This window comes from Chelon labrosus (genome assembly GCF_963514085.1).
Source record: "Chelon labrosus genome assembly, chromosome: 11".
Classification (NCBI taxonomy): domain Eukaryota; kingdom Metazoa; phylum Chordata; class Actinopteri; order Mugiliformes; family Mugilidae; genus Chelon; species Chelon labrosus.
The window spans coordinates 21,336,933-21,354,993 of NC_140344.1; the positions used below are offsets into that span (position 1 = coordinate 21,336,933).

Consider the following 18,061-nt stretch of genomic DNA (forward strand, 5'->3'; position numbering starts at 1 on the left):
ATTATTCTCAATGACCTCGCCTTCCTCGCCGTTCCTCCTTCAGCCCCTTTACCTTCCCCCTTACTTCTTCCTCTCCTTACCCATCCCCTCCTCCTCTTCCTCTTTCCTCTCTCCTGTTTCACGGTGCTGAGAACAGAACTCTATTTTTAGGCCCAGACTCCTGCGGTCGTCACATCTGGCGCCAGTGGCCTTGGTGCTCTCACCCTGGCCTGTAGATACACAAACACACAGAAAGGACGCACACACACACACACACACACCGGCCCCACCCCAGCCAGCACCAAGGGAGCGCAAAGGTCAAAGAATATGGGCTAGAAAATATGCATGACATCACCTCCCTGCTCTGAGAAGTGTTACAGCCTTTGAGAAGCCTCGGAGCTGCACAGTGACCTAACGCTCTGCAGGTATGTTAACAAGCACCTTTTTTAGGCCTTGATGAGGTATTGTCCAAATTCTCAACCTACACACACACACACACTCCACCAAGCCCGCAGATGCATGCACATATGGACAGACTCTCACACACACATAATACGGTAACAGGGCCCAGAGGAGGCCTGTGCCGAGTTGAATTTTTATGTAACAATGTTCTGTTTCTGCCAGTGTTCTCACCCCCTCCCTCGTCTTGTCTCATTGGCCTCACATGATGAGCTTGATGTCATTTTCCCCTTCTTTCCCTCAAAACTGAAGAACAAAAACAGGCCCGCGTGTGTGTATGTGTGTGTGTGTTTATGCGTCTGTGTGCGTGTGTGTGTTTATGTGAGCCGTTGCCAAATGTTTCCACCATGACGTGATCTCTCCCTGCTCTGCTTGCCTCCTGCTCTTCTTCCCTTTCTCCTCCATCAGTCTTTCGCTGGCTCAAAAGGGCCACACACACGCAATCTAGGGAAACACAGTCATACGTATACACTTTAGCATGCAAAGGAGGGGAATGACATTGTATCCCACATCCGCACATAGGAGGGATATGCATAAATTCCAAGCGGTGCGGATAAAGATTAGAGCTCAAGACGTCAGTGAAGGCGCACGCACGCAATATTTAAGCTGAGAAGTGTTTCAAAGGAAAGTTCACATTATTGTTTTTATGTGCTAATGATTACTTTAATTGAGCAGAAAAACATGGACTGTAAAATAAAAATGTACAGTTCAGTGAAGACATTGAAACTTAAATTAGACACACACAATAATCTCTGCTGTCTTTATTACAGGATGCAAGTTTCATATTTTATAATAAGTAAAGTAAACTGACCTAAATACTTAAGCGAGTTTGTGTATACAGGCTGTTCACGGCGCATTCCTTCTGGGCCCGGCTGCATTTGAAATCTATCTAGAGGCCTTTTGAACATCCAAACCCACGCCTGTCATGCATTCATCCAGCATGGGATAAAAATAAGTTTGTTGAAACGGTTACCTAGGCAGTGTCAACACATCAGGTCAACAGGAGCTGAAGTTGAACAGCGTGCTAAACCCAGACCCGGTTCACCTCCATCAGCACCTCATAACTCCAACCTTATCGTGACTTTGGGCCAAGTGCTGTGCAGCGCGGTTGCTGCTCCGTCAGTTTACCCGCTGCAGAGTTTATGCTGATGACTTTGACACACATGTGGAGTGGAAATTTCCAAAGGCAGAAGAAAAGGAAAAGGAGTAGCTGAAGATTGTGCTAGTTTATCCTAACCGGGGCCTGGCCTGCATCCACCAAATTCCATTCATGCTCGGACTGCCCACTGCCGCTCTTGTCATAGCGTCATTCCCTGGAACAATGGTGGATTCCTGTTTATCGCCTTGTCTTTGATGCACTTTATCTCTGGCATGCCACAGCGCTGCTTCCTTCTTTACCTATTTGGTGTTTTCTTTTTTCCGACATCGTCTGATTCAGACTCTAACTTTGCTGTGTGGAAGACGTTGTATTTCTTGGCAGCCAGCTGAAATGTGTCACAGTTTGTGAACATCTATTTTAACATGTTGTTTGCAAATTATTTTCCAGAAAAAAAAGGCAGAGGGGTTTTCTTTTCCAGGCTCTGGCAGTTTAAATCCTCTGCAGTTTAACACTTTTCCTGGTATGTATACAAGCGGCCTTTTTACCGTAAATACATGCTGACCACACAGAAGCGTTCTGGGTTGAACCTCTGGGGCTGCTTCTGTTTCCTGATAAAGGCGAGAGATTTTCCATTACCACGGCAACAGGCTAAATTTGGAGTTCCCGGCGAGTCCACGGCTTTGGATTGAGGAATGCAGCAGTTTGTGATCATTCCCGGTCCTGTTGATATCTCCCCCTCTGCACGCACACAAACACGGCCCCTCATACACAAACAGATACACACATGCATAGATGAAGGCAGGTCAGCGCAAGGAGGCTACTTCCCCTTCTGTTGTGTAACTATTTCCTGTTTCTGATGAAGTGACACCGGGGCTCCCCTGGGCGAAAGAAGGAGACGCCTGGGGTATGTACTGTATACAGAAATGCATATCTAGATGAAGTATGCATGTTTTTTTTTAATAGCCAGAAAAAGGAAGTTCTAAAGTTCCACCATCAGCTTAAGAAAAGTCATTTAACAGCGTGATGTGGGCATTGGCAGGGTGCACACAGAAAACAGCTTGCCCATATCCTCTCGCGGCATCTCGTCATTCCTTCTCTATTGTTCCTCTGTAGCTGACTGAGTGATGTCACTGCTGCACTGTGGATGTAACACATTCACACACACACACACACACACACACACACACACACAGAGAAACGCACGCAGTCTCCATGGCATGTAATGGCAGGAAAAGCCGTCCCTGACCGCGAGTGTTGCGATAGCCACTGTCACCACGTCCTCTACGCCCACATACTGCTTCCAGGGTGTAACGCCTTACTTCTGCTGCATGTCTGTGTGTTAGAGGACACTGCTGACTGACTAAAAGTTTAGTTATGTTCCTGGAACTGATGTGCACAGTTTTTTTTTTTTTTTATCCCGAAATGTAGTTATGTAAACTCCAAAAAAAATATAAAGTAGTCACCCGGATGAGATAATAGCAGTTGTTAAAGAGTTGGTGAAACGGATCAAACCACTCGGTGGCAGACTCCCTTCAAACTAAAGAGGGACAGTTTGAGACCTGAGCCAATTTTAAGACAGGTAGACAAGACGCTGGACGACCGGTGTGCCTTGTCTGCCTGCCTGCTGAGCTGATATGATCTAATTAACACCGAACCGATCTGAGACCTGTCTGTCAGTCTGCATGTAGCGGCGGTACAAGCTCATTAACTGATCGGCCTCCATCTCGCCTCCGTTGGAGCAGTGCGGTTATTACAGTGCCGCCACCTGTGTCAGACTACCCTGCATGTGAGCGAGGTGAGATGCGTTTCCACAGTGTTATTGCCTCCAAGTGCCCCAAGGAAAATCTGTGCGTCCCGGCTCAGGACATTAGCATTTAGAATGAAATAACCATCCGTTCTGCTCAAGTGAACCTGTGTAGACAAACTCAGCTCTGGGGAAATCAGCATAAAGAGAAGTGTAGTCGCTTTTTACACACTCATTACATACACATTCATCTTTCCACGTTAACGCGGACTGAGGTGGGTGCGTGTGCATATTTAGCCTTTCCGTTGCACGCACACATGCAACCTCAGAATACAGCTGTTAGCCTTCTTACTCTCGGCGAACATTAACATTCAGTTTCGTGAGCAAATTCATGGGATTTTTATGCATGCAAACATACTGTAAGCACATGCCTGCGGGTGTCCAGCAGCGTTTCATATTGAGGCTTAACAGCCCCCCTTTGTCTCCACACACACATTCGGTAGACACACACACACACACCAGTGAACACCTCCAACTGGGATTTTTAAGTAGTTCATCTGGTTTATGAAGGCCTGTCTGGTCCTGAAAGCCCCCCTTGGTGTGTTTGATAGCTTACCCTCTTCTTTCCTTTGTGTGAGTTTGAGTGAGTGAGTATATATATATATATATGTGTGTGTGTGTGTGTGCGTGTGTGTGTGTGTGTGAGCAAACTAATTTCTCGCTAGTGAGACAGAATTACTGGTGCAGTAGCCGTGGGTGTGGATCTCCTCCAGGGGGTTAAGTTGTTTGGAGGGCAGGGGGTCCGCTGCATGACTGATGCGAGCATGCCTCCCTCCAGGCTGCACAGATAGAGATGAAACTACCTCATGCATGAGCACACACACACACACATTACGGAGCAGCACATCAGTGCTATCCTAATCCGCTCCATCCTAAGAAGCATTTCCCTCTTCTTTTTTTTTTTATCATCTCTAATTAAAGCTACTTTTACGCATTAAAAAAGATGGTGAAGGATATTCAGCTATATTCATATACTGTAAACTAAAGTGTACAGTACTATTACGGTTTTAAATGTGGAAATATATGATCTAATGATAAATAAATATAATAAACTCTCTTAGAAGCGACAGTTTTGGTAATTAAATGTGGACATTTGCGGTGGCCCAAGTATTGATGTTTGATATCGGAAGGTCCCCCTTGCCATATGACCACATCGCTTCCCCCTGTGGATTCAAACACCCTCTCCGCTGTCCAGCACCCCCACTCACCTAATCTCCCCCTCCTCTTCTCTTCTCCCCTCCACCACCACCACCCCCACCCCCACCCTCAATTGCTCCATCCCTCTATCTATCCTCCCCTCTTCGTCCCTTGGTGACTACCTCACCCCCCAGGCATGGCAGCTGTGTTCTCCTGTAGGCATTACATCACTGCAAGAGCAGCCTTGTTACTGATCCCCTGACAACCCGCTCTATCAACACACACACCAATAGGCATGCACATACAGTGATAAACACACACACACACACAAGTGCACAGGCACATATGCTTGCATTTACGTAGAGTGGAGAAAATAACTGTCTACCCCGACCTTAACACCTGCAGCAGTGTCCTCGCTGTCTTTCTCTCACCTTTGCGCCACTCATTTTCCTCACACATGGTTGCACACGCACACAAACAAACCCCAACCCTAACGCGCACGCACACACACATTAACTCAGAGTCTTCATCACCCTAACCTACCCTATCCAGAGAATGACGTATCTCTTTCCTGTGATATCTTGACAGATGATCCACGGTGTAGGATGACGCTCCTGTCGCTGCCTGTCTCAGCGGGGAGCGAAGGGGGGGGGGGGCAGATTCTTACAACATACTGTATATTAAATGAAAGAAGACATGGATCTGTGTTAGCATGTCTGTGCAAGATTACCTTGCAGCATTTTATCTTTTCTTTTCTGTAATGTAGGAATCAGAATAAATATAAAAGGCTATAATTGATTCAGTTTCCTAAAAAACGTGGATCCAAAGCCGTAAATGTTTCGTCTGTGCTGGTGTCCCAAAGTAGTATATTACTGTATCTGTACACACATATTAGACCTGACATGAACGAAGGAATAAAATAGTTTTCTTTTTGAATAGAAATCGCATATCTTTTGGTTTTGCACTCTAGGTCCAGTCAGTCAATTTAAGTCAAGTAACTTTTTAAAGACATATTCTAAAACAATGAATCCATCAGCTAATATATTAACATATAAACATTAGTTAATTATTTAATTTCACATTAAGAGTTGTGAAACACTAAAAACTGTGTTTGTATTTATTTTTATTTACCGTAGTAAAAAGTAAAAAGCCAAAATCACTGATCTACCATGAGGAAGTTCACACTTCCATAACATGCAGTATATGGAAAAAATATGAATATAATAATGTACATAGTGTATAATCATACGTTTCAATAAGACTTTTTAAGGCGTTATGAGTCAAGACCGTTTATTACTTGAATATTTACACTCGTACTTAAGGCAAAACTTGATTAATCTGAATGTAAACATGTCGACTCTGGTGCAGAGATTCACATTAGCCTTTATAAAGTCTTGCTGTTTTCATTCAACGTCCAAATATCTCGTGACTTCAGGTCTGGTGAGGCGGTCCCAACTAGTTTTGATCTCCGAGGCCACATTTAGCCTTCGCCTTCTCTCTGTCTCAAACTCATCTCCACCTCTCTCCTTGTCTGTTTTGGTCGGTTAGTGTGTGTGTGTGTGTGGGTGTAAACTGTGCGTTGTCCCAGTAACAAGCCCTGCACCATAAGAGCGCCCTCTAAATCTAAGAGAGACTCTCAGAGGAGGGGGTGCCCCAGAGTGACCGTCCCACCTATTTCTGTCGCAGCAGGGCACACATGTGCAGTCAATAAAAAAAAATAAATAAATAAAATGGCTTGGCTGTCATTTATAGCGCCTTGGCCCGTAATCCTCTAATTAACACACCTACTATTCTGAGCCCTGTTACCCTGCTGAGGACTAGAGGAGGAGAACAGGGGCACGGTGTTTGCTTTAGGAACTTAGAAAGAGTGTGGCCATTAAAACACCAGCCAGCAGCTACTTTGTTTTGTTGCTCTTGGCTTCCACTGCTGTGAGCTTGCAGGTGTTAGGAAGTCGTGTGTTTCAAAGCTGGCTTAAGGCTTCAAGGGACACGGGCACTTAAGCCGTGGTGTGGATTCGGACCGTGGTGATGACCGTGTGTGTTTGAAGTGTAGTGACACCGGTTGACCACTGAGGAGTGCCACACCTGTTCCTGCCGGCTGCGGATGGAGGAACAGTGTGTGTGTGCATTATAATGTGTGTTTGTCCATGGTTTGACACACTCCCAAACCCAATGTCTGCATTTCTCACAAAGCTCGTCATAAGTGACCTATTTCCTCTCCCTCCCTGTCCCGCTGTTGAACGGAGGGTGACGTAAGGCTGTTCTCACCCGTGTGTGATCATTCAGGGGTCCACAGTGATGAGATGAGGTCAGTCAGCATGCAGCTGGCCCCCTAACTGGACGTCTTGTATAAGCTCTTTTGCCTTTTTTTGGAGCTGGGCAGTAACTTAATGTGCTTGAATTCCATCTGGCCTGGTTTGAATGTAATCAGCGTGACGCGTCGTCTCAACCTGAGACTGAACAGTCAGTCAGGCCGGACGTCTGAACGCGGCTGCTTTTAAAAATACTAAACCAAAAATTTTAAAGATAAACTTATGTTATAATTTGTCAAATAGTCTCCTCCGGTAGTTTTGTCTTGTGTTGCTATGTTTCCATGGCTGGACTTGTGGCCTACTGCATGCTTTTCATTCCATAGTAAAGTGCAAGGAGTCTGCAGCCTGTCAAAAAGGATGATGGTCGCCAACTACAAGCTTGTTTGGTCTTCTCATCACCTCTACTCTTCCGTTCCCCTTTTTGTCTGCTTTAATTTCATGTATCCCCCCCTCCCTCTTTTGCTGCTCAGTGGTTCTTCTTCCTCTCTCCTCCTCCTCCTTTACATCCTCAAAGACGAGAACACGGTGTCCAAACACAGGCGCGTTAGACATGAACCAGCGCAGGAAACGTGGTGAAGTCACACACATTCCCTCACCTTCAGGGACAAATCAGCTGTCAACACACTGACACAGTCTTAATCCCCCCCCCCTGCAGTAAGTGTAACGTGCTGAGAAGCTGCAGTACATTTAAGGTAATCAAGCTAATGTAGGCATTTAGCCTCTGTCTACAGGTAATCATGTCTGACATCTTATGCAACGATTTAAGAAAGCAATGTAAAAGTAGAACTCTGCAGCCCATGTTAGTTTACGAACCCTAAAAAAAAAAACAGTAGCTCGTTGTGTATCAGCACAAGCTTCTTTTTTAAGCCAACTACTGTAGTCTCTTCTCTAAATGACAGGAAATCTTGTAGCAGTGTGTATGTATGTGCTACCAGCACAGATAGCTCTGTCGTAGCCTCCATGCTGCCCTGATAGAGGCCAGCTTCTTAGCTAGGCCCCTGAGGTGGCCGCATATTTGTTGGGTGAGTAAGGAATGTGGTTACATGCCTTAGACATTAGCTATGACGGAGTGCTGGCTCCACAAGAGAGGGAGGTAGCAGCGGAGGAGGAGGGAGGGAGGGAGAGAGAGAGGGAGGGCAGAGTCTGAGCTCACGGCAAGTGAGCTCATTCACCCCCAGAGCTCGAGGAGAGAGTGCAGCTCCGTCATCCTGTTTGCAGAGAGAGAGAGAGAGAGAGAGAGAAGAGGAGGGAGGGAAGGAGAGGGAGGAGTGAAAGCCAGTGACTGAGCGAATGAGAGACGGGGAGAGTGTAGCAGCACAACAATAGTGGGCTGCTCTTCTGGCTGTGGACTCACAGAGACAGAGAGAGCGCTCAGAGAGGCACACAGACGCTCTGTGAAGCAGCTGCAGGCAGATTACAGCTGGCGTTTACATACAGACATTACAGGCTACTCACTTTTGTTTTCCCTCTTGCGCTCTCTGTGGCAACCATTCTTCACAAAACCACAGAACTACCAAATATTGACGCAGGAGCATTTTAGGAATTTTTGTGGTCATTGCATGGGATTTTGGCCATATGTTCACTTGAGGAGCGTGTCCACAGACATTTTGGACTAGTTTTTGTTCTTCTGGGTCCATACCCCGAGGGTCACCGCCTGGACACAGGGGCAGCTAACTTGACCGAAGTGGAGTTTTGTGGACTTGTAATACTTTTACGTTCAGATTGAAGGCTCCGCCAGTTCGCCCCTCTGAGGAGAACACTTCTGTTTGTTTGTTCTGACATTTTTGGGTGGCGAAGGGTCGCTCCATCCCTGAAGGAAGGAGCACCAGAACATTTCCGTCGGTGTGTGTGTGTGTGAGAGACAGAGTGTGTCCTGGGGGATGCCTCTGGATGTGGTGATTACCCCAGCAGAGGACTGTTTTTGGCCGGACCTGCAGGACACAGACATGAGGCTGAAGATCAGGGTTCGCCGGATGAAGGAGGGGAGAGAGCTGCGAGGTGTGTATCCACCTGGAGGAGAAGGGATGTGTGTGTGTATTTGTGTGCAGGTTTATGAGACTAAAACATCCCTGTCTGCTCAGCAACATGCTGAGGATAGAGACCCAGGTATACATGTGCACATAGATCATTGATCATGATGTAATATGGATTCAACACATGCGAGCGTACATGCTTGGAGGCATATTACTTTTGTTGAATACAGTTATAGGAGATGTGTAGAAGGGGAATGCCCCTGATAACGGTTTTACCACCGCAAAGGCACAACTGACTCTCAGGTATTAAGGTATTGAGGTATTCCAGTCCAGGCTTGCCACAAATGAAAAACAGACGTGAAGCGAATTTCAAGGATCTCCACTGGATCAATAGTGGTATTCACTGCTACATGAGCCTTGAAGAATATATCGCGAGGCCCGAGCCAGATCTGCTTATTGTTGTCTCACCTTTTTGCCTGTGCAGTTAATTTGTTTAGAGACAGAGAATAGGAAGGAGGAGGATTAAGAGGATGACATCATGAAGATGAGAAGCGTTGGAGAGGAAAGAGAGGAGAGAAAAAGGGCTCAAGGGGGGAAGAATGAGAGCCGTGACCCGCGGTATGACATAGTGCTCATGCTTTCTCAGCCTGTGGTCATTGAGATGTAAAACTGTCACAAAGGCTCTCTTTCTCTTTCTTCTCCTCCTCTGCACTTGGCTTTTCTCTCTCACTCCTGCTCACTCTCTCTCTGCAGAATGGTGTCTTGTGGAGACTGTGTTATCAATATGTGTGCAGTGTGCACTGCAGGTGTTTGACATAACACCTTTTCACACAGAGCGATGAGGCAATGCAGAGCAATGGTAATGTGGAAAAATCCTTTTTGTACAACAACAATGTCGTGCATATTGCACAATGTTCGCCCGGTTATCAAATACAGTGCATTTGCACGGTTTATGAAGGTGTGAGAGTACTAGTGTAAAGTTTGCATATAGATGTAGACGCTGTATGCATATCACGGCGTATCATAGCTCCGGCTCAAAGCAATTAGCACAGCAGCCTTCCACACCTGCCATGCCTCACACTCGTGCACCGTGCTCATGTGCATGTACAGTTTTATCTCTGCACAGTCGGGTTTTTGCTGCTGCAAGTGTCAAAATCACACATTTTCCATCAGCAGATGAAAATAGAATTGCGCGTCACAGGTACTGGGGAACTTTAACACATCTCTGTTGAAATAGACTTCTGAGTGCAGGCTAAATTATAGGAGGGTTTATCGTCCCATATTGCAGTCACACAGTACTGCTGAAACAGCAGTTGATCAAAGTGACATATTCCCGCTATCTGCCCAGTGAGATAAAGGAACAATAAACAGTTTAGCCGTCAGCCAAGATGACGTGTTAATCATATACTCATTCCCGGGTATCATAAAGCTGTGCATGAAAACCAGTGACCTCATCCGACTATCTCATCATCCATGTTCTGTCAGTCCACACTTCTCTGGCAGACACTGAAACATGCACACTCTCATTTGATTCTTCAGGCTCCTGCACGGCCTTTGTGGAGCTGAGTGGGACATGTGTGCAATGATGTCATGTTGGGAGGGTGAGGGATGTGTGTGTGTGTGTGTGGTGGTGGTGGGGGGGTCACATTGAAATGCTAATGTCCCCTCATAGTGGAGGGGACAGCTGGAGGGGCACAGAGGATGGCGTCATGTCTCCCCTGATATGAACCACAGAGGGGTGCGGGGTAGTCATTCAGGCAGATCAATGCCCACAGGCTGTGGAGGGCTGTGTGTGTGTGAGAGAGTGTGTACACGCCTGCCTTATGTGCCCCCCCGCCCCCTTTTCCCCTCCATTAACAGACGAGTTAAAGAGGACAACTGAAAGCTACATAGAGGCTAATGCACACACACACACACACACACACACGAGACGGAGGGGGGGTGAGCTTGTATTGACAAGGCAGTCAATTGTACCAGCAGCCGTGATGTAACAGCAGTGCTCCCATTAACCATAGCTACAAGGCAGGTGTTTCATGCATCTATGCCCATCCAGTCAATATCTCAGAGATTCCACATCCTCTCCACAGCAGCACAGCTCCAGATATCCTGAATTTGATCCAGTTCATCTTTCGCTAAGCGCACAGTAACCAAACTGAAGCGTGGATGTTGGGTTAGATGTAGGAAATGACTGATGAGGAAGGGGACTGCCGCTCTCTCCCGGCGAACAAAGAAGGCCTGAGTGCTCGGCTCTGACAGGCCAAGAGAGGAAAATAAGCAGTTGCCTAAATGATGAAGTGGGCAGAGGGAAAACGGAAAAAGGAAGTCACCGCTGGCTAGCGTTGCCGATGGCGACACAGTGCCCTCTTTCCCGGCGGTGTGTGTTTTCCTTCTGCTTCAACATTTTCTCCTTTTTTAGAACGTCCACTCGGATTTGGGTTAGTCACATCCTGTCCAAGTACATTTACGTGGCTTCGGAGTGTGACTGAAAATGACGTTTCAGCCTCACAGAAGCACTTTCTTGGACAATGTCAGTGGAATTTGTTTGCAGCCAATTAAGTTTATCTCCGGGGCTTAATGTGGCAGCATGTTAGTTTCTGTTGATAATCACGCTGCACTGAAGGTGAACTCATCTCTCCCATTTGACTTTCTGATGTCATCTCCACGGACAGCTGGGCTGGTGTGTGTCACGGGGTATTTTCGGTGATCTCAGTGTGAGTGTACAGTGCGTTCATGTGTGCGCATTGTGTGCTTAGATCGGAATGGCCGGATGTGTCATCGTCTTCTCGGAGGAGAGTGTGAGGCCGTGTCACATTTGGGTCCGCTTGCGTGCGCGCGCCATGTGTGTGTGTGTGTGTGTGTGTTTGACTTTTTGTTCCACCTTGACAACGCTCGGGGAGGGACGCGTTGAGCCGGCTGTCATCGACGTCGGTGCTCTGCCTCGTTGTCATGGCAACCTCGAGTTAGAAGCGCGGTCAGGTGGCGAGGCGACAATAAAGCGCTATCTCCTCTGTGACTAACGTCAATTAGCGCTGACCGTTTAAAGCTTTGGCTACAAAGAAGGTGCTTGTAATTGTGTTGACGTCATGTCACTGTGATGTGAAAGCAGGCAGGCACAATCAGTCCCGCTCTCTTATCTCTGACTCCCCTTTATGCCAGTAACCCCTTACTCACTTTCCTGGTCACACACTGGTTTAGCAGGAAACGCCTTCCTGCCATTTAATGTCTATTTAACACGAGATGAGGTCAGCTACAGTGAGAATGGCAGTAATTATTAATCCAGAAATGCACCAGATCAAAGGTTAAAGAAGCGTATTTTTAGAGGAGTATTTTCATTCATGTGTTCACTTCCCTTCATACGCCCTAACACACTTTCTCTTGTCGCCTCCGCCGTGGCACGTCCTGTCTTCTGTCCTTCTAACAACTCTCTAACAATGTCCTCACTTAGAAAGGGAAATGGTTGGCGTATGACGTGAGGCCTTTCCTGTTGATTTAACTGTCCCCAGGAACATAGCGCTTCCTCACGCAGATACAGTAAATACTTTATGTTGCATGTATGTGTGCGGACAGCATATTCTCCCACCGCTGCGCCCTGGGAACGGAGAAACCAGGAAGAAACCCTTCAAAGAACCCTTCCTCCCTCTGTTTTGTCAATTAATGCTGCTGTAGCGCTGCCCTTAGGATCACTACAGAGACTACAGAGCTCTGGTGGAAACTACACGGTGCCAGTGCAGTCTAAAGCCAACTACAGATGTCTGTTTAGTCTACACTATGGAGGCCAGAAAAAGTTTAGCTCACAGAGTTGTGCTGCCACAGTAGAACTTTCTTTCTGAACTCACTTCTTTCTTTACATTAAGCTTTCCCTCCTGAATCAAGTTATCCGATAGCTATTTCTGCATCTGTGCATCTATCCTTCCCTCCGCTCCCCCCCCCCATGTTGAGCACTGATGTCATTGCTCCGCCGGCTGCCATTAATAGCTGGAAACAGACAGGCCTTCTTCACTGTGCTCTTAAAGGGACAGTGCACCCAGAATAGCACTGGGTCATGAGGATGCACCCTCGGCCTACTCACTCCTCAGAAGCTGTGCTGTTGGGAAATTTTTCCAAAGAGCAAAGCTGATGTCCTCTGAACATTTGCACATTATTTTTATTTTTTTCCCCTACTATTGTGAAGTCAGTACATGCTGCTGACACCGTGCACTTTTTGTGTGTCTTGGCTAGTTGCTGCTACATGAGTAGTGCAGCCGGGTGTGCGTTACAGCGGAAGGCAATGTCCTGCCTGCACTGTGCTGTGTGTGCTACTTTAGAGCAGTGATGTCATGTCTCACTCACTCACTCTCACTCTGTGACCGTGTACGTGCATGTGTGTGTGTGTGTGTGCGCGCGTGTTTCCGTGTGGACGCGCTACGCCCCAGATTGGGTCAGGCAGGGCTGAACCTAGATTAGGTTCTAATCTCCTTTCTGGGGCTCAGGGTTTCCTTGAAGTACTGCCCCTCCCTTCTCCACACTTTTCAGCGAGGTCATTACCCACTCCTCAACACACACACACACCTCACCCCCATCTCCTCTCACAGTCCCCCACCCTGTAGTTATACAACCACGGTAGTGGAGCGTAATAATAATGTGTGTGTGTGTGTGTGTGTGCATTGGGTGGGGAGAGAATTAAAGACAGTGAAAGTGAATATTGAGCATATGTTGACTGCAAGATTATCTAATCTTGTTAATATATATGTATGTGTGTGTGTGAGTGCATGTGTGTGTCCGTGCATGTGCGGTTGTCAGATGGATGTTACTGGGCCTCTGTCCTGGCCCTGCACCTGTGGCCTCTCTCATTCCCCACGTCTGACGCAATGCACTGCTACAGGACATGAGCTCATGCAGGAAACAGAGCCACACACACACACACACACTTATACACATATGCCAAAAGTGGAGCCGCCTGCCTCTTAAAGGGCCAGACACACATTCCTGGCCGCCCAGCAGTTAACCTAACTTGCACACAGAAGCACAGAGAGCCTCTCTTTTGCTTCTGTTGCACTAAGGACCCAGACTTTGTAGCTCAGATTCACCCCTGAAAGCGTACTCAGCGTCTGTCTGCCCTCCTAATGGTGGTGCAGTGTTGTTTGAGAAGTTCATGGGAGTTTTTGCAGACTTCCCAGTGAGTCGTATGACTGTTGTAAAAAACCATTAATGTACCTAACCGGTTCTGTCCTTCTCATCTTTCCCTGCAGGAGGATTTGCAGCTTTCTCCTCCTGTTTCCCCGGCCTGTGTGAAGGGAAGCCTGCCACTGCTCTACCTATGAGCTTGTCCCAGCCCTGCTTGCCTGTGGCTAATGTAGGGCCCACTCGCATCCTGCCACACCTCTATCTGGGATCACAGAAAGACGTCCTCAACAAGGTAAACATTTCTTTTGCAGCTTATCTTTTTCCACCATCAGTCGAAGATTATTGACTCGTTGCCGTTACCTGTCAACAGAACATGACTTTTTATCTCTGTCTCTGCAGGATCTGATGGCTCAGAATGGTATTACCTACGTGCTGAATGCCAGCAACACCTGCCCCAAGCCAGACTTCATTAGTGAGAGCCATTTCATGCGCATCCCGGTTAACGACAACTACTGTGAGAAATTACTCCCTTGGCTGGACAAAACTAATGAATTTATAGGTAAGAGGTGGGGCATGCTGTGTTTGAATGAAAGTGAACCTATAGAATAGCTGAGGAAAGTGTCTTTAGAAGAATTCATCTCAAGTTATGTGTTTAAAAAAATGCTGTGATATTTAATACAACATATCCGCACATTGTCACAGTTAGTGAGCATTCAAGAGCAGCTTAGCTGACAATAGAGTCAGGTATAACATGTCCGTTCAAATGACTCCCTTTACTCTTCCGGGGTAATGTCGCTTTCAGTGGACACTGATTGTCTCCAGACACTTTCTGCCAAAGAGGTTGTTGCCAATGTTGTGTGTATTGGTGTATAGTTGTGTGTATTCATACTTGTTCATTTCCCCTCCAACAGACAAAGCTAAGGTGTCAAACTGCAGAGTCATTGTGCACTGCCTGGCCGGAATCTCGCGTTCAGCAACCATCGCCATTGCATACATCATGAAGACAATGGGCTTGTCGTCTGATGATGCCTACAGGTATGCTTGCTCCTCCCGTCCACCACACACCAGCTGAGCTAAGGTGTCAGCCCTCGTTAAAAAGACAACTCACTGTCGAGGGAAATGCTAGACGACTCCCTCCCCCAAGTCGTGTGAAATGAAATTGTTAGATGGCTGAAGGGAACAGAGCTTGTACAAAAGGCTTCGCTTTGCCCTGTCAGGAGAAGACAGACACTGCATTGTGTATTGTACTTCGGTAAAATTGTTCACACCTTACACCTATAGAAGGGTCATTTAGGGATATTCAGACCTTAAAAAGTATTTCATTATTATGTTGCCAAGACATAATTTACTGGAAAAACTTGTCCACAGACACTTAGCCATAATACATTCTTTTCAGCAGATTTCGTGTGACTTATCTTTTCAAACCTTTTTCCTCCTGACAGGTTTGTGAAGGACAGAAGACCGTCCATATCCCCCAACTTTAACTTCCTGGGTCAGCTGCTGGAGTTTGAGAAGGGCCTACGGTTACTCCAGGCTTTAACTTCAGACGACAAGAGCTTTGAAAACAACGCCAAGCAAAGCTCAGAGGTTAATGGAGTCACCACAGGTTTCGAAATGAATGGCCACCACAGTCACAATGACTCATCTGTGTCAGAGCCACATATCGCGCCAGAACCCAAGCTGCCGTCACCCACATCCCTCCAGCAAGGCTTCAACGGCCTGCACCTCTCTGCAGAGAGGATCATGGACACTAATAGGCTCAAACGCTCGTTTTCCTTGGACATTAAGTCTGTCTACTCCCCTAACAGTCCCCACTGCCCCGGCCTGGCACCCACACACTCTGAAGACGTCCCCAAGCTGTGCAAGCTTGACAGTCCAGGAACAGGCTCCTCCAATGGTGTCTGCTCTCAGTCTCCCGTCCTAGACAGCCCGAGCTCCTCTGATTCGCCGTTCCCTTCGCCAGGCAGCGGGGGCAGCATAGGAGGTTTGGGGCTCGGTGGAAGTGAAGGAGTTCATCGGTCTGGTACATCCAGACCCAGGAGAAAAACCAAGCACAGCCGTGGCAGTTCCCCTGTCCACTCTCAACCAAACCAACCTCCACAGTCCCTCAGCTTGTTGCTGGACCAGAAGAACCCCAGCCTGGACGAAAATCTAAAGGGCTCCCTGCTCCTATCGCTCCCCTCCCTGCCCACCGTGGGGTCTGGGGTCATGTGGACCAAACACAGAGACACTGTCCAGGCCACCACTCCCGTCACTCCAGTCACCCCAACCACAGATGCTCCCTGGCACTTTGGTGCAGAGGAAGGTGGTGAGGGAGGGATGGAGCTAGGAGGAGGAGGAGTAGATGGAGGGGGACAGGAGTCGACGGTGAGGTTCGGTAGCAGCTCGGCATATGTGGCGTTTGGGTGCAGCGAAGGCGTGCGGTTACGAGACAAATCCCAAAGGGAGAAGCCCTCAGCGCTGCAAACGCAGAGAGACCACCGGGACTCCAAATCCTCATCAACAGTGACCATGTCCTCCAGCTCAAACAATAGCGGGCCTGCATCAGAGAAGCAGTTCAAACGACGGAGCTGTCAGATGGAGTTTGAGGAGGGCATCTCCGAGACGAGGTCCCGAGAAGAACTGGGTAAAATCGGGAAGCAGTCAAGCTTCTCTGGGAGCATGGAGATCATCGAGGTATCCTGACAGATAATGGATATAATTAGAGCTGTCCCTTGGGGGCAGAAATGGACCTGGTTAGAGGTAGAGGACATATGAGGAGGAGCAGAAGAGGGATTTTTCTGTGCTGCCCTCACAGACAGTGTTAAAGACTCCAGCTGAGAGAAGGACAAATACAAACTGAGAGTTAATGTGAAAAGCAAGCGAAATGAGCATTCGTACTTGGACAGACAGAGCCTCAGATGTGGTGCTTAGCAGACCATACCCATCCTGAACTCTTATACAAATTTGAAGAAAAGTATGGGGGAGGGGGGAGGTAAGGGGGGGGGGGGGGGTGACTGTAGGTACTGAAACTCTTTATGTTCATGAGCTCTGTCAAAGTAAAAAGAAACAACCCAGGGCAAATGTCATGTTGCATCCTTAATATATAGAATTTCCTTAATTTGACGGAGACACAAACTGCTTGCCTGTGGTCAAATGTAGTGTGCTTCAGTGGGTGTATAGCTTGTGATTTGAACCAAGACCCATGTTTCCTCCCAAAGCTTCACCCCAGTGTCAGAAAGCCTCAGAACCTCGCACGGCTACGTCTGCCCCCCCCCCCCCCCCCCCTCCCCTTCTTTCCCATTGGCTCTGCCTGCTACGGACTCTGCATAACATCGACAACCGTAATGGACTCCTTAACAGCACCGTCTCCTCACACCACCACAGCACAAGGCAGAGCGATTCTAAAGACACAATATAAAGGCGGTACTGCATCCACACGATGAAGGATCCTCTGTGTTTTGTTGATGAAAAGACTTTGAGTGAGGACTCTTAGCGATGGGCAGTGTTTCCCCCCCCCCCTAAAGCACATTGTGTCTTTCCTGCCTTTGGCTCCTTTGTTTCCAGTGTTAACAGCGTGATGGGACTGAGGTTTTAGGATGCTGATGAGGGTTCGCTTTAATGACCCCTCAGCTCCTTCATAGACCCCCTCCAAGCCCCCTGTCACCTCCTATGGTCACCACTGAGCATGCACCTGAAAGGCTGACTACAGACAGACAAATACTATATATACAATATGAATATATATAGCAATTTTAATGGACTTCTGTTCAGTTATAGTTTTAATTTATTGTATTGGTTCATTCTGGTAATGAGAAATAATATAATGTTTTGTGGATTTATTTCTTTTTTTCCTCTTTTGTTGAATTATTATTATTATTATTATTATTTGCTGTATGGTATTTATGAACACACACTCATACAAATACACACATTCAACAAATTCAAGCAAGCAATATGTGCTGTTCCTTCTTTGGGGAGAGTGATGTATGACTTTGAAATGCACTTTTCTGATTTCTGGTAACAAACAAAGTCCGATTACCATTCACACCCTGGCAACGCGACAACACCGAAAGCCAAGTTTTGTATTTGGAGACGTCTCACCAATAAGATTAAGCTTAAGAACGGGACCTGTATTTTGGCACAACCGCAGTGTGAATTCATGGTATATCACAATTGAGGGCTGAAGCATTTGACTTATAAGACTGTTTAGTTT

General features: G+C 47.2%; 1 protein-coding gene across 3 annotated transcripts in view; it reads left to right on the top strand.

The window, feature by feature from the left end:
- Positions 1-16,811, top strand: part of dusp8a (dual specificity phosphatase 8a) — a 33,099-nt gene extending 16,288 nt beyond the window's left edge. For 2 of the 3 annotated variants that reach the window (XM_084554841.1, XM_084554839.1), the window contains 4 exons: positions 13,992-14,158; positions 14,266-14,425; positions 14,778-14,901; positions 15,309-16,811. In XM_084554841.1, coding sequence (XP_084410967.1) covers positions 13,992-14,158; positions 14,266-14,425; positions 14,778-14,901; positions 15,309-16,551 — 1,694 coding nt within the window. In that variant the 3' untranslated portion in view covers positions 16,552-16,811. Of the gene's footprint in view, positions 1-8,088; positions 8,789-13,991; positions 14,159-14,265; positions 14,426-14,777; positions 14,902-15,308 lie in introns of those variants that run through there. The other variant, XM_084554840.1, reaches the window with a different exon arrangement.
- The last annotated feature ends 1,250 nt before the right edge of the window (positions 16,812-18,061 follow it).